The following is a 17810-nucleotide window of genomic DNA, read 5'->3' on the forward strand; positions in this document are numbered from 1 at the left end:
GTAGTAAAAAGTTAAGTATTTGGTCCTATATTCATAGCACACAATGACTACATCAAGCTTGTGACTCTACACATTTGTTGAATGCATTTGCTGTTTGTTTTGGTTGTGTTTCAGATTATTTTGTGCCCAATAGACATGAATGGTAAATAATGTTTTGTGTCATTTTGGAGTAACTTTTATTGTAAATAAGAATATAATATTTTTCTAAACACTTCTACATTTAAAAAAATGGTTAGCATGTCTTGGGGGTATGACATTTCTAGCACGCAATCTGTAACGCTTCAGCGATACAGATTGAATAGAGCCCTAAAGTAGGCTACATTTACTATGCTTTACCTCACCAGCTGATGTTTACAATATTTATATACATATGCTTATAGAGCCTATGATAGATTATACATAAACCATCAACGTTTTCAGTTACCATGTTTTGGTTGTCAGTGTGTGAGAAAATGCTTTTCTGGCCAAGTGATATAAATGTATTGCACCTGCTATGTCTATGAGAGTTTCTGTGCATTTTGTTGCTGTAATCTGACATTTAGTTTTTGCAGAAAATAAGGCCTTGATCACCCACCTGCAGGTCTGGAAGGACATCAAAGGGAAGCTGAAACAGAGTGATAGTTCAGAGTTCTCTCTGTCTCTTGTGGGCAAAACCATTGGCATCTCTGGGACCACATGCCTCTCTTGTGCTGTGCAGAGCTTGGTGATATATGTCTGTGCCACCTCCTCCAGGAAACTCAACCCAACAGGGCATGCTCTATCAATCCCACACAGTCTCGTATTAACCGTCAGCTCTGCCATCCCTCACAGCAGCAGCCTCTGAATCTGCACACAGACAGCCAGATGTCTTACACCTGACCTCCGCTCCGCAAAATACACCATCACCTACATGCTGTTCAAAGGAGAAACAGACAGCCATTTTGTTCTCATCAAAATCTAAGTAGACCCAGCTGTTTGTTGAAAAAATTAACTATGCTGTAAAAAAAGAAACATGTCAAAGTAAACACGTTTTTAGAGACCGTTTAATGCTATCAGATGCAAAAAATGTATTCAGCAATCGTTTTACACAGAGGCGCTGAGTGCACACAGCAGAACTCAAGTCCAAACATGATTTATCTTGTTCAAAGACACATCTTAAAATGTCTACTCATGGATAAACAAGCAATTGCTCAATTCTCAATTTTGCTCCGTTTTTGAGCATCTTTAGCATTTCATTTGAGTCTCATGCCTCTGTCCAGGGGGCTATCTTTTAGTATTCATCAATACTTTCCTTTCTTTGTTCACTTAAGTAAAATTAGCTTAAAAATAAATGGATGACAGTTCAGTGTCTGTGATGTTTCATTCATCCATGGTACTGACTGGGACTTATTCTGCAGTCTCTAGACGAGCAGCCTTGTCCCTACCTTTAATGCACCATGTAGTGGAGACCATCCAGATGCCAAAGATCTTCTTTGCAGTTGGGCTAGGGCAGTATGTCTCTACTGCTAGGGCAATATTGCTAGTACTTGTCAGTTTGCAGCCAATAATACAGGCAGTTGGTCTTCCTGCCAGTCCTGAAGCAGCAGGTCCCTATAGATCAGGCAATAAATGAGTTTTCCTGCATAATCCCCATTTCCTCCTCTTCCTCATCTTCCTCCACTAGCCCCAGTGTATCCTGAGAAGAGGAAGTCTGATGGCGGTCAGTGACAGCCGCAGGCTCTGACCACCATGTTCCGGTACTTCTTCAGAATGACATTGGAGCTGTCGTCAAAGTAGAGGACTGAGATGCCGTGGAGCTGGGTGGGGGCACAGCAGGGTTTGGGCACTGTCTCTGGGTTTATGAAGTGGACCTGGGGGGGATAGAATAGAGCACCGTTATTAGGGAAATCATGCACAATCAGAAAGATTCAAGAGTGGGGGGAAACGTGCGTTGATATTTTAGCCGTTTTCTTTACAGGATGCAGGACATCAAAGAGTGTTTTGATTTTTTTTTTTTTTCTGAAAGTAATGTACAATTTAAAGTTAGAGACCCTACAGTGAAACCCTGAGAAAATGCCATATTCAACCCCCTCAGAAATGTATATGATAATATGAAAACTATAAATATTCTTACCAGAGTCTGCACAATGGCATGATTGGTGGCGTTCATGTAGGAGTTGAGGGGAAAGGCGCATTCGCCCTGGCAGTAGTACGCTGCATAGCCCTCGGGTGCAATGATCCAGTCCTGAGGGGACAATTGAAAAAAGAAATGACTCATAACAATATCCAACAAATGTGAGATGGAGATAATGTCATATTGAATCTATTGAAGTCAAACTCATATCTAAGTGGGTGAATAGAGAAAGAGGAGGATGTGCTCTGATCATTACAGTACAGAACAGAGCTATCAGGACCTGTGTGATAGGAGTCATCATATTACTGTACCTGCCATCCCAGATCTCTGAAGCTGACATACAGCTCATGCTTCTTACAGCCCTGTTTCGGGTCTGTGCTGAGGTTCTCTGAAGACAAAGGGGTAAATTAACAACATACAGATTAATCAACACAATCAACTGTGATCACTGTCACTTAAACACTGTATAATAGAGGTGTTCCTTGTTAAATATTATTCATAGACTGAATATGAAGTTTGCAAGTTTATAAAATGTTGACTGACTTATTCTCCTCCAAGTGGGTAATTTGTGTACCTGCTGCAGCCTCAGCAACCTTCAGTGCGTCCTGGGCATTCTTGGGGTTTTTAGAGCGGTTGGGGTTGCGCCCCTTGTGGCCGTGGGCAGAGCGGATGCTGCGGAGGCGAACCTCGGTTGCCTTAAAGAAGGCCACCATGAAGGGCTGCTTGTCCTGTGGCCCACTGCCCCCCACCAGCCCCACTAGCCTGGGGTTCACACTCTGGCCTGTAGAGGGAGACAGAAAGACATGCACATGTCAGTCCAGGGTACATATTGGTATTTTTCAATTCAATGTTATGTGGTTGGTGTACCAGCCCTAGAGATCTATCTCTGTTGGACCAGCGGCCATACAGTACTCTTATAACTCTATGATAGTGACTCACCGTCCATGCTCTCCAGAGCCAGCAGCAGGCCCAGGTTCTGGTCCAGGTTCACCACCCACTGGTTACTGGTGCCTGTAATGTCAAACACCAGCCAGCCTTCCTCTATAGCCCACACCACCCGCGTGTCCAGCAGGAGCAGATCCTCCTCACTGAGGGGCAGATTGACTACTAACATTAGATACACAGCACATACAGTCTCAGATACACAACAAAGAGTTACAGACCTAGGAAGTGTGTTATTCTAAATTCTAACATCAGTTGCCTCAAATCTGGATAAACGTATAGCGTTGACACTTCACATTGAATTTCAAACCAGTCTCCTCAGTGGCAGTTTGTGATGCTGCTATGTAGTGCAGTCATTAAAACTCGTTTTTCAACCACTCCACACATTTCTTGTTAACAAACTATAGTTTTGGCAAGTCGGTTAGGACATCTACTTTGTGCATGACTCAAGTAATTTTTCCAACAATTGTTTACAGAGAGATTATTTAACTTATAATTCACTGTATCACAATTCCAGTGAAAATAGAACTGTTTGGCCATAATGACCATCGTTATGTTTGGAGGAAAAAGGAGAAGGCTTGCAAGCCGAAGAACACCATCCCAACCGTGAAGCACGGAGGTGGCAGCATCATGCTGTGGGGGTGCTTTGCTGCAGGAGGGACTGGTGCACTTCACAAAATAGATGGCATCATGAGGAAGGAAAATTATGTGGATATATTGAAGCAACATCTCAAGACATCAGTCAGGAAGTTAAAGCTTGGTCGCAAATGGGTCTTCCAAATGGACAATGACCCCAAGCATACTTCCAACGTTGTGGCAAAATGGCTTAAGGAAAACAATGTCAAGGTATTGGAGTGGCCATCACAAAGCCCTGACCTCAATCTTATAGAACATTTGTGGGCAGAACTGAAAAAGCGTGTGCGAGCAAGGAGGCCTTCAAACCTGACTCAGTTACACCAGCTCTGTCTGGAGGAATGGGCCAAAATTCACCCAACTTATTGTGGGAAGCTTGTGGAAGCCTACCCGAAACGTTTGACCCAAGTTAAACAATTTAAAGGCAATGCTACCAAATACTAATTGAGTGTATGTAAACTTCTGACCCACTGGGAATGTGATGAAAGAAATAAAAGCTGAAATAAATCATTCTCTCTACTGTTATTCTGACATTTCACATTCTTAAAATAAAGTGGTGATCCTAACTGACCTAAGACAAGGAATGTTTGCTAGTATTAAATGTCAGGAATTGTGAAAAACTGATTTTAAATGTATTTGGCTAAGGTGTATGTAAACTTCCGACTTCAACTGTATATAAAAGTTGATCTAGATAGCCGATACGTATTCCAATAAATAGCAGAGACAGTAGAGATTAGCCACCCAGAGAGAACCCAGGATACAGTAAATCCAAAACAAGAGATGACATGCAGTGTCGATCTAACCCCACCGATAGCCATTATTAAAAGAGCTATCTTTATCACAGATGAAAATTCCCAGACTGATTGAAGCAGATATCACAGCTCTGGGGCAGACCTCACAGACAATGGATTTATTTACAGATTGAGTTTCAGGCCCCCAGGCCCACAACTCAGACTGTCTCTTTGTCTTGCCTCCTTGTTGTCTGTATGGAAGGCATGTGTGTCTCTGAATGACAATGGTGTTGTTCTTAGCACCGACATAGCCTCACTGTCACCGCTGTGGGACAGGCCATGCCTACACATGACTGGGCTCTGATGTCACCTAGCAGGACAAGCTGTGTGTGTGTGTATGTGTGTTGGAGGGAGGAGGTGTTTTTCCTAGGTGGACAAATCAAACTATTGTTCACTACAATCAAAACGTGTAGTGTGGCCAAGAAGAGAGAGGTTGGGTGGAGGGAGGGGGGGGGGGGGGGGGGGGGGTTGCTAGGTATTAGAGAAGGGAGATTAAGTGAATGATGGAGGTGTGGGGAGTGAGGGTGGTGTTTGACAGGGTGTTCTATATGGTCAAGGTGGGTCTCTGCAGTTTTAGGGAGTAGTTTACAGTTTTATAAGGCCACACACACAAAGATGAATGGAAGAGGCGTCACCTGTCAGGGAGCTCCTGTAGCACCTGGTACACACTCACATGGAAGGTCTCGTTCTCATAGTGTTCTCTGATGTAGTCCTTGTAGATTCTGAACTCTGCAGTGGAGACAGCTTCTCCCTCTGGGATCCGGGACAAGTCAAAGCGGAATTCCCTGTTGTGCCGAGAAGACAGGACGTCCTGATCCAGCTCAACTAGAGAGAGGATGGGGGAGAAAAGGGGTTACTCACTACCCATACCAACTGATCCCGGATCAGCTTTTTCCAACAGCTAACCTCACCCATTATGAGCTGCACAACTAACACTGACCCTGGAGAGTTAAAGGCACATCCCTTTTCTCCCCATATCCCCTGGTCTTTTGAAACAGTGGGGATGTATGTGTACCAATACACTCTGCTGTGAATACACTCAGATCAGCAGCCAGGTGGTGGCTTAATTCTGCCAAAACTGTTGCTGAATCAAAGTCTTCTGATTCACATTGCTTCGCCCACATCTCAGAAGCACTGTGTCAAAAATAGGAAACTCCTGCTTCCATGAGGGGGGGTTAAGAGAAACCACACTCAAGGCTCAATTTGGCTCCATGTTTAAATTACACACATGTGCTGACCACAAGAAAAGCCCCGTTAAAGCACAGCCCGGAAAACCACAGCAGCCAACACTATGCAGAAACACTATGATCATAAATGTCATAATCCTCAATATGTTATCCATAATCCACTTCACTATAGGAGAATACATTTAACCACTATACATTAAGTACTATACTCTGGGGGGGGGGGAATGATAATAGAGCATTTATGTGAATGGGTTTTCTGAGAGTAGGCTAGGCCTGATGTAAAAATGGAGTCCAAACAGTTAAAATGAGCCTTTTGCAGGGCCACCACTGAGATCCACGGTGTCCCACCCTGCCCTGAAACAGCTGAGCCACTCTCAGAGTTTCCACAATAATGGTGGTGGGGCAGAGCCAAAGATTTCCTGGAGGTTTCCAGCGCTGTGTTTTTACAGCGTTACCCAATGTGTTTGTCCTTGGAAAGCTTGGTGGAAGTCTCCGGAGCAACGGGGGACTTCCCACACTGGAGGTGTGCAGAGTGGAGCGATGATTACCCATCTTAAACACATCCTGCCCACTAGCAGCCCCCATGACATCATACGTCTGTCTCACTGGTGCCTTGGTATTGTTTCAGGACCGAATAACACATACACACACAAAACGTAATGCAGCACACATGCACCCAACGCCTTAAAGCCCAGAAAACTACTTTTAACCACACACACACTGTAAAGAAGAGCATTCTGAACCCTGCTAGTCATTTGTTAAACGTTGGAAAGAAACCAGGGCGTTTTTATGAAGGCAATAATTGCTCGTAAGGTCTTGGTGTGTTTACATTAGGGACCATTAGCTCCAGAGATCAGCCCTCAGATATGCAAACTTCTCTCTGTGAGGCATTTCAACACTTTTCTTAGCTCATGACACAGGGTTCAACGTACGGCGCTGGCGTGGCACAATCGATAGCCTATGTTTGTTTATTTATAATTTATAATTTTCAGCTGCCAATCAAAAGATATGGGTGAAGTTTATGAATATCCTACATCAGAGGCAAAACTAAAACCTAGAATATCTACTTGGTATAAAATAAAGTAAGCTGGAACACAATGAAAATGCCTAATGAAAAACACTTGCTTAAATCAGATGTCTAAAACAACCCATTTCACTGCACCTATCCGGTGGTGTATGTGACATTAAAACATGTTATTTTTTATTAGCTGCCTAAAGGCACATTCTACATTAACCTCTCCAACTACCCTGTCTTAGGCTCCATTACAAATGTCTATATTGAAGTATGACAACATTCAGTGACTTATGTTCCAAGACCCTATTTCTGGGATCAGATTGTTTTATTCACTAAAACAGGCTTTGTTAAACAAACCTTACACCTTGGCATTTCAGTTGAAACCGCCTCTTTGGAAAAAAGAAAACAATCTTTAAAAGAAAACAATTTTTAGTATGAGCCGCTTATTTCCCCCCAAATCAGATTACTGTGACAGTCAGCTTTCAATTTAGCCTGTTGGGTTCACAAAACTGTTACAAGGCAAACTTTGACCATACAGCACCATCTTCTTCATTTCACATGGAGCAACGTGACAGATGACCGATAAGCCTGTCTCCTATTCCCAAATGCTGCAGGTGTGTTCTCATGGAAGCAAGAACATCCCAGAGACATCTGTGTCTGCCTATGGCAGAGTCCCAACAAGAAGCACTAGCAGTGCAGGAATGCAGGTCAACTACGTCCAACCAGGAACCATGCAGTCAGGCTATAGTCAGAATGCTACAGCAGTGTAAAGTCAGACCTGAGCTCTGCACTCAGTATGGCTATAACTCTATTATAACGACACAGATGTGCAGGCAAGCTACAGATGTGTGAGGTCAAACTGCAGCTGTATAGTCAGATGTGCTGCATAGTCATGGACATGAAATGAATACTGTACATATTGATAGTGGACAGACTGGATGGTGGTTGAGGATTCTAACAGTCCTGAGTCTAGGATATGTATATATATATATATATATATATATGTATGTATTTATATGTATGTATGTCTCTCCTATCATTGCTACGCAGACGACACACAATTAATTTTCTCCTTTCCCCCTTCTGATAACCAGGTGGTGAATCGCATCTCTGCATGTCTGGCAGACATATCAGTGTGGATGTCGGCTCACCACCTCAAGCTGAACCTCGGCAAGACAGAGCTGCTCTTCCTCCCGGGGAAGGACTGCCCGCTCCATGATCTCGCCATCACGATTGACAACTCCATTGTGTCCTCCTCCCAGAGTGCAAAGAACCTTGGCGTGACCCTGGACAACACCCTGTCGTTCTCCGCTAACATCAAAGCGGTGACCCAATCCTGCAGGTTCATGCTCTACAACATTTGCAGAGTACGACCCTACCTTACACAGAAAGCGGCACAGGTCCTAATCCAGGCACTTGTCATCTCTATCTGGATTACTGCAACTCGCTGTTGGCTGGGCTCCCTGCCTATGCCATTAAACCCCTACAACTTATCCAGAACGCTGTAGCCCGTCTGGTGTTCAACCTTCCCAAGTTCTCTCATGTCACCCCGCTCCTCCGCACACTCCACTGGCTTCCAGTTGAGGCTTGCATCTACTACAAGACCATGGTGCTTGCCTACGGAGCTGTGAGGGGAACGGCACCTCCTTACCTTCAGGCTCTGATCAGACCCTACACCCAAACGAGGGCACTACGTTCATCCACCTCTGGCCTGCTAGCTCCCCTACCTCTACAAAGCACAGTTCCCGCTCAGCCCAGTCAAAGCTATTCGCTGCTCTGGCACCCCAATGGTGGAACAAGCTCACCCACGACACCAGGACAGCGGAGTCACTAACCACCTTCCGGAGACACTTGAAACCCTACCTCTTTAAGGAATACCTGGAATAGTATAAAGTAATCCTTCTTCCTCCACCCCCATAAAAAAAATGAGAAAAAAAAGGTGGTTGTCCCACTGGCTATCATAAGTTGAATGCACCAATTTGTAAGTCGCTCTGGATAAGAGCGTCTGCTAAATGATGTAAATGTACGTATATATACAGTGGGGAGAACAAGTATTTGATACACTGCCGATTTTGCAGGTTTTCCTACTTACAAAGCATGTAGAGGTCTGTAATTTTTATCATAGGTACACTTCAACTGTGAGAGACGGAATCTAAAACAAAAATCCAGAAAATCACATTGTATGATTTTTAAGTAATTAATTTGCATTTTATTGCATGACATAAGTATTTGATACATCAGAAAAGCAGAACTTAATATTTGGTACAGAAACCTTTGTTTGCAATTACAGAGATCATACGTTTCCTGTAGGTCTTGACCAGGTTTGCACACACTGCAGCAGGGATTTTGGCCCACTCCTCCATACAGACCTCCAGATCCTTCAGGTTTCGGGGCTGTCGCTGGGCAATACGGACTTTCAGCTCCCTCCAAAGATGTTCTATTGGGTTCAGGTCTGGAGACTGGCTAGGCCACTCCAGGACCTTGAGATGCTTCTTACGGAGCCACTCCTTAGTTGCCCTGGCTGTGTGTTTCGGGTCGTTGTCATGCTGGAAGACCCAGCCACGACCCATCTTCAATGCTCTTACTGAGGGAAGGAGGTTGTTGGCCAAGATCTCGCGATACATGGCCCCATCCATCCTCCTCTCAATATGGTGCAGTCGTCCTGTCCCCTTTGCAGAAAAGCATCCCCAAAGAATGATGTTTCCACCTCCATGCTACACGGTTGGGATGGTGTTCTTGGGGTTGTACTCATCCTTCTTCTTCCTCCAAACACTTCGAGTGTAGTTTAGACCAAAAAGCTCTATTTTTGTCTCATCAGACCACATGACCTTCTCCCATTCCTCCTCTGGATCATCCAGATGGTCATTGGCAAACTTCAGACGGGCCTGGACATGCGCTGGCTTGAGCAGGGGGACCTTGCGTGCGCTGCAGGATTTTAATCCATGACGGCATAGTGTGTTACTAATGGTTTTCTTTGAGACTGTGGTCCCAGCTCTCTTCAGGTCATTGACCAGGTCCTGCCGTGTAGTTCTGGACTGATCCCTCACCTTCCTCATGATCATTGATGCCCCACGAGGTGAGATCTTGCATGGAGCCCCAGACCGAGGGTGATTGACCGTCATCTTGAACTTCTTCCATTTTCTAATAATTGCGCCAACAGTTGTTGCCTTCTCACCAAGCTGCTTGCCTATTGTCCTGTAGCCCATCCCTGCCTTGTGCAGGTCTACAATTGTATCCCTGATGTCCTTACACAGCTCTCTGGTCTTTGCCATTGTGGAGAGGTTGGAGTCTGTTTGATTGAGTGTGTGGACAGGTGTCTTTTATACAGGTAACGAGTTCAAACAGGTGCAGTTAATACAGGTAATGAGTGGAGAACAGGAGGGCTTCTTAAAGAAAAACTAACAGGTCTGTGAGAGCCGGAGTTCTTACTGGTTGGTAGGTGATCAAATACTTATGTTATGCAATAAAATGCAAATGAATTACTTAAAAATCATACAATGTGATTTTCTGGATTTTTGGTTTTAGATTCCGTCTCTCACAGTTGAAGTGTACCTATGATAAAAATTACAGACCTCTACATGCTTTGTAAGTAGGAAAACCTGCAATATCGGCAGTGTATCAAATACTTGTTCTCTCCACTGTATATATATATTCAGTGGGGGGGAAAAGTATTTATTCAGCCACCAATTGTGCAAGTTCTCCCACTTAAAAAGATGAGAGAGGCCTGTAATTTTCATCATAGGTACACGTCAACTATGACAGACAAAATGAGAGAAAAAAATCCAGAAAATCACAGTGTAGGATTTTTTATGAATGTATTTGCAAATTATGGTGGAAAATAAGTATTTGGTCAATAACAAACGTTTCTCAATACTTTGTTATATACCCTTTGTTGGCAATGACACAGGTCAAACGTTTTCTGTAAGTCTTCACAAGGTTTTCACACACTGTTGCTGGTATTTTGGCCCATTCCTCCATGCAGATCTCCTCTAGAGTAGTGATGTTTTGGGGCTGTCGCTGGGCAACACGGACTTTCAACTCCCTCCAAAGATTTTCTATGGGGTTGAAAAATCTGGAGACTGGCTTGGCCACTCCAGGACCTTGAAATGCTTCTTACGAAGCCACTCCTTCGTTGCCCGGGCGGTGTGTTTGGGATCATTGTCATGCTGAAAGACCCAGCCACGTTTCATCTTCAATGCCCTTGCTGATGGAAGGAGGTTTTCACTCAAAATCTCACGATACATGGCCCCATTCATTCTTTCCTTTACACAGATCAGTCGTCCTGGTCCCTTTGCAGAAAAACAGCCCCAAAGCATGATGTTTCCACCCCCATGCTTCACAGTAGGTATGGTGTTCTTTGGATGCAACTCAGCATTCTTTGTCCTCCAAACACAACGAGTTGAGATTTTACCAAAAAGTTATATTTTGGTTTCATCTGACCATATGACATTCTCCCAATCCTCTTCTGGATCATCCAAATGCACTCTAGCAAACTTCAGACGGGCCTGGACATGTACTGGCTTAAGCAGGGGGACACGTCTGGCACTGCAGGATTTGAGTCCCTGGCGGCGTAGTGTGTTACTGATGGTAGGCTTTGTTACTTTGGTCCCAGCTCTCTGCAGGTCATTTACTAGGTCCCCCCGTGTGGTTCTGGGATTTTTGCTCACCGTTCTTGTGATCATTTTGACCCCACGGGGTGAGATCTTGCGTGGAGCCCCAGATCGAGGGAGATTATGTCTTCCATTTCCTAATAATTGCTCCCACAGTTGATTTATTCAAACCAAGCTGCTTACCTATTGCAGATTCAGTCTTCCCAGCCTGGTGCAGGTCTACAATTTTGTTTCTGGTGTCCTTTGACAGCTCTTTGGTCTTGGCCATAGTGGAGTTTGGAGTGTGACTGTTTGAGGTTGTGGACAGGTGTCTTTTATACTGATAACAAGTTCAAACAGGTGCCATTAATACAGGTAACGAGTGGAGGACAGAGGAGCCTCTTAAAGAAGAAGTTACAGGTCTGTGAGAGCCAGAAATCTTGCTTGTTTGTAGGTGACCAAATACTTATTTTCCACCATAATTTGCAAATAAATTCATTAAAAATCCTACAATGTGATTTTCTGGAGAGAAAAAAATCTCAATTTGTCTGTCATAGTTGACTTGTACCTATGATGAAAATTACAGGCCTCTCTCATCTTTTTAAGTGGGAGAACTTGCACAATTGGTGGCTGACTAAATACTTTTTCCCCCACTGTATATATATATATATATATATATATATATATATATATATATATATATGGGGGATTGGAAGTGATGCAGACAATTACATTGATGGAAGTTACAATCTATCTGCAATATTAAAGCTGATCTACCCCCTAAAAAAAGTAGTAATAATAAACAAAGAAAATAAAAATAAAAGTATATGTGGGTGTGTGCAGTATGTGTGTGTGCGCATATGGGGAAATTGTATATATTTATACACAAAACAAATGAGTAAAAAAGGATACCATACAGCAGTTTCATTTCAATGGATTAAATTCACTTAGGGGAAGAAGAAAAAATCTCTGTCTACCATCCCACAAGAACAGGGCATATGAAGCCAAAAGCTTTTCCCACCATTAATTTGTTTAGGAAATGAAGGAAGCAAGACTAATAAAACTGAACTGATTCCATCATTTCTGAGATGTGTCAACATTGGCCACCTAAATACCTGCACATTGAGAGAGGGGGTAGAGTAGCTCCCTTTCCCTCACTGGAAGCTGTGGTCTATCGAGGGGAAATGCCTTAATCCAGTTTGCCTTTAAGCTATCACTCCAGGGACCACCGGGACTGGCTCTTTACAAAATGGTGGAACCCACAGCTGGAAACAGACTGTCAATCAAACGAAGAGAGGGGCCATGGGTTCATGAGAGGAATGGGGACCCTGTATCCTCATTCTTTCTCTTTTCTCTGCACTTACTTCTTCCCCTTCTCTCTATCCCGGTCACTCCACCCTGCCTCACATACTTTTAACCTTTATTTAACTAGGCAAGTCAGTTAAGAACAAATTCTTATTTACAATGATGGCCTACCAAAAGGCAAAAGGCCTCCTGCGGGGACGGGGGCTGGGATTAAAAATAAAACATACATACTCACACAGACACATGAATGGGAATAGAAGGTTAAAAGTGCCAAATCTATTCCTGATGATAAATTGAGATCCTTACACACACAATAAGCCATGAAGCCCAACCTGTATCCCTCCTGTAAGCCTCGAGGCAGGACAACGAAGGGGAATGGGTTGACTTTGGATGAAAAGCCCCATCCGGATGGGAGCCACAGGCACCACACTGTCTGCTGTTTCACCATAGTGATATCAGACCCGTGGTGAGATTTCCAAAGGAAACAAAAGCAGGATTTGGGTTTTTATAAACATAATAATGTCCAAGGAAGCCCCCCCCCTACTCCTCCCCCCCCCCCCCCCCCCCCTGGTTTACGCCCACACACACAGCCAGTTTAGATGCAGTACCTGAGTCTTTATCTCCCTGTTAATTTGTCCTGCCCTCCCCAGGGTACTGAAATGCCTGTACAAATCATGCTAAACAAAGCCTTGCTAAAGCCGGTCTCCCAGAGCATTGAAGGGATTCAGGTGAAATCAGATACAGCCATGTAGTCATAACATTTACAACTCAGAATGCTGAACAGTCCTATCTAAAGTGAACGTTACCTTAAAGCCTCCACATTTAGAAGCTGCACACAAATGGAACCTCACTCACCACACAAAAACTTAGCTAATGCACTCGGTTCAACAGTACAGCTATTTCTGCAAAGTGCCTTCAAACAACAAAAAGGCATTGAAGAAAGCTTTCACCCTTTAATACTTATGCCAACAGGTAAACTGGGAGTAAGCCTGCTTTCTACAGTCAACTCCTGTGATTTAAGGCAAGGTTACGCCAGAGAGACTGACTCCTAACGGGAGCATCACTGGATCCTCAGCAGTGCTCTGTCTGAGCAATAAAACACAACCACCCTTCACCTTGCCTGACCTCTGCTCTCCTGGTCAGTAGTCCATGGAGAATAAGAGCACCTCCTCCCAGCTGCCCACTGCACTGAGGCTAGGAAACACTATCACCACCGATAAATCTACAATAATCGAGAATTTCAACAAGCATTTTGCTACGGCTGGCCATGCTTTCCACCTGGCTACCACTACCCCGGCCACCAGCTCTGCACCCTCCGCTGTAACTTGCCCATGCCCCCCCCCCCCCCGCTTCTCCTTCACACAAATTCAGACAGCTGATGTTCTGAAAGAGCTGCAAAATCTGGACCCCTACAAATCATCTGGGCTAGACAATCTGGACCCTTTCTTTCTAAAATTAGCCGCCGGAATTGTCGCAACCCCTATTACTATCCTGTTCAACCTCTCTTTCGTAACGTCTGAGATCCCCAGAGATTGGAAAGCTGCCGCGGTCATCCCCCTCTTCAAAGGGGGTGACACTCTAGATCCAAACTGTTACAGACCTATATCCATCCTGCCCTTCGAAAGTTTTTGAAAGCCAAGTTAACAAACAGATCACCGACCATTTCGAATCACACCATACCTTCTCCGCTATGCAATCCGGTTTCCGAGCTGGTCATGGGTGCACCTCAGCCACGCTCAAGGTCCTAAACGATATTATAACCACGATCGATAATAGACAGTACTGTGCAGCCGTCTTCATTGACCTGGCCAAGGCTTTCGACTCTGTCAACCACCGCATTCTTATTGGCAGACTAAATAGCCTTGGTTTCTCAAATGACTGCCTCGCCTGGTTCACCAACTACTTCTCAGATAGAGTTCCATGTGTCAAATCGGAGGGCCTGTTGTCTGGACCTATGGCAGTCTCTATGGGGGTGCCACAGGGTTCAATTCTTGGGCCGACTCTTTTCTCTGTGTATCTCAATGATGTCGCTCTTGCTACTGGTGATTCTCAGATCCACCTCTACGCAGACAACGTTTTGTATACATCTGGCCCTTCATTGGATACTGTGTTAACAAACCTCCAAACGAGCTTCAATGCCATACAACACTCCTTCCGTAGCCTCCAACTGCTCTTAAACATAAGTAAAACTAAATGCATGCTCTTCAATCGAACACTGCTGGCACCCGCCCACCCGACTAGAATCACTACTCTCGACGGTTCTGACCTAGAGTATGTGGACAACTACAAATACCTAGGTGTCTGGTTAGACTATAAACTCTCCTTCCAGACTCACACTAAGCATCTCCAATCCAAAGTTAAATCCAGAATCGGCTTCCTATTTCGCAACAAAGCCTCCTTCACTCATGCTGCCAAACATGCCCTCGTAAAACTGACTTTCCTACCGATCCTTGACTTCGGCGATGTCATTTACAAAATAGCCTCCAACACTCTACTCAGCAAATTGGATGTAGTCTATCACAGTGCCATCCGTTTTGTCACCAAAGCACCATATACTACCCACCACTGTGACCTGTACGCTCTTGTTGGCTGGTCCTCACTACATATTAGTCGCCAAACCCACTGGCTCCAGGCCATCTATAAATCACTGCTAGGCAAATCCCCGCCTTATTTTAGCTCATTGGTCACCATAGCAACACCCACCCGTAGTATGTGCTCCAGCAGGTATATCTCACTGGTCATCCCCAAAGCCAACACCTCCTTTGGCCGCCATGACTGGAACGAACTGCAAAAATCTCTGAAGCTGGAGACTTATCTCCCTCACTAACTTTAAGCATCAGTTGTCAGAGCACCTTACCGATCACTGCACCTGTACACAGCCCATCTGTAATTATCCCACCCAACTACCTCATCCCCATGTGTTATTTATTTTGCTCATTTGCACCCCAATATCTCTATTTGCACATCATCTCTTGCACATCTATCATTCCAGTGTTAATACTGATTGTAATTATGTTGTACCATGGCCTATTTATTGCCTTACCTCCATAACTTGCTACATTTGCACACACTGTATATATATTTTCTGTTGTATTTTTGGCTTTATGTTTTGTTTTACCCCATATGTAACTCTGTGTTGTTGTTTTTATCGCACTGCTTTGCTTTATCTTGGCCAGTTGTAAATGAGAACTTGTTCTCAACTGGCTTACCTGGTTAAATAAAGGTGAAATATATATTATTATTTTTATTTAAAAGTCCTACAGACCAGAGAGGTCCAAAGAGAAACCATCATTTACATTTACATTTACGTCATTTAGCAGACGCTCTTATCCAGAGCGACTTACATTATTTTTTTTTCATACCCCCAACCCTGGCGTTGCAAACGCCATGCTCTATCAACTGAGCTATATCCCTGCAGGCTATTCCCTCCCCTACCCTGGACGACGCTGGGCCAATTGCGCGCCGCCCCATGGGTCTCCCGGTCACGGCCAGCTACGACAGAGCCTGGATTCGAACCAGGATCTCTAGTGGCACAGCTAGCACTGCGATGCAGTGCCTTAGACCACTGCGCCACTCAGGAGACAACCATGGTAGGAAGTGTTGTTAAAATGGAAAACGGTTTTCCACTGAGTAGAAGGCATTTGGTTATTTGGCTGTCCCCATAGTAGTTTGGTTACAGGTAGAACCTTTTGGGTTCCATGTAAAACCCTTTCCACAGAGGGTTCTACCAGGAACCAAAAATGGTTATCCTATGGGGACGGCCAGAGAACCCTTTTTTCTAAGTGTATGAGACATTGAGACACTGAATGAGTCAAAGTAAGCATAAGGAGTGTATTAGCATTACAGTGCAGTGTCAGATGAATCAGAGTAAACCTAAACAAACAGCTGTTTAATTTTTGTGTTTAGGTCATGTTCATGTGAGATGTGTTGAGTAAAAAACGATTTAAAGAAGGTATTGTAAGATAAGAGCGCTTCTGTCAAGACTGCGTCATCGCTTGCGCAAAGGTGAAATAAAAAACGTTTAGCTTTTAAAAATAAAGTGAGCAATCGCTTGAGCTGTTTTATATCATGTAGGCTAAACAATAACTTATCAAGTAATATACATCGAAATTAATGGATACGTCTCTGGATAGGGTGATAGGGAGGACGTACCAAGATTGACAAAGCTCATCACCATATCCGCGTCATTGAGGAAAATGCTGTCTTGCTGGGTCACCATCCGGGGCCCCTGGGTCGTGAAGACGGGTTTATAATATGAAAAGCCTGCGGGCTGTTGTCTGTCGGTGGAAATAGCGTTGTACAAATCCAGCATGAACATCGGGGCTGCGTTTTGTTTGGTGTAGATGTGCGGTCGGGGCCGGTGGGGCAGCCCCAGGATGGAGAGGATTTCCCGCTGCATCTCCCGGCGCTCCTGGCTCCTCAGACGGCGCTGGATGAAGCTGGAGTGTACCTCGTTATCCAGAGTGATGTTAGAAAAAGTTGTCTCAGCCAAAATACAATAACCCCACGCAAGCAGCAGCGCCGACGCACGTCGATGCAATAAAGTCACCATTTTCAAATGAATGCGTGTATTTAATTGATTGATACAAAGATTGAGAAATGCTATCTAAAATGACTGTCCCAAGTCCACATGCATTGGAGAGCGAGCTTCGACCCTGATTGCCTACCTTAAAAGCTGAATCAAACATCAGCCAAGCATCATCAGCTTTGGTGCGCACCGCAATGTCAGGCAAGCCCCCCCTCTTGCCACCGGACTTTACTGAGTTGCAGTATTTGAGGGGAGGGGTCGGTGGGCTTTGGCATGGGATTTCCCTATGGCGGCGGCGGCAGACGACGACATTTTTGCACCTCTATCTTGCTAATATAATGGTTGGGGACAAAGTTACCCGCGATAACCGTTTAAAACCTTTATTGTCCTATCAAACCTTTGTTTGGACATGATTATAACACGTGCAACCGTTGATAAACTGGTGGAATTATGACTAGTCGCCTAACTAAGACAAGAAGTCAGTCGTTTGCTAAATTGTGCACCTGGTAAACTTGCAGGCTGGTGTGCAAGCAGTGTATCATTATCACCACAGGTTTATCTAATTTAAGCCTTTCATATAGACAATATTTACATTGTCTTATAGCTCCCCTTCGAAAAACGATTGCAGTCAGAGTGCATTATAACTGCAGTTAGAGTGCAGTCTAACTGCAGTATATTGCAAATACTGCTTCCAAAATAACTGTTTTTTTTACTACAGTAATTTTGCA

At 44.3% G+C, this 17810-nt stretch overlaps 1 protein-coding gene across 1 annotated transcript; it reads right to left on the minus strand.

Annotated features, from left to right (window-relative positions):
• Positions 1–1006: 1006 nt before the first annotated feature.
• On the minus strand, positions 1007–17106 carry LOC311138005 (bone morphogenetic protein 7-like; the record flags this gene model as incomplete). Its single annotated transcript, XM_084172651.1, has 7 exons — positions 1007–1829; positions 2093–2203; positions 2404–2480; positions 2667–2873; positions 3032–3180; positions 5094–5283; positions 16707–17106. 7 exons carry the CDS (start codon positions 17104–17106, stop codon positions 1680–1682), a joined length of 1284 nt encoding a protein of 427 aa, XP_084028777.1. The 3' UTR covers positions 1007–1679.
• Positions 17107–17810: the final 704 nt, after the last annotated feature.

Source organism: Coregonus lavaretus (genome assembly GCF_964263955.1).
Source record: "Coregonus lavaretus genome assembly, chromosome: 12".
Lineage (NCBI taxonomy): Eukaryota > Metazoa > Chordata > Actinopteri > Salmoniformes > Salmonidae > Coregonus > Coregonus lavaretus.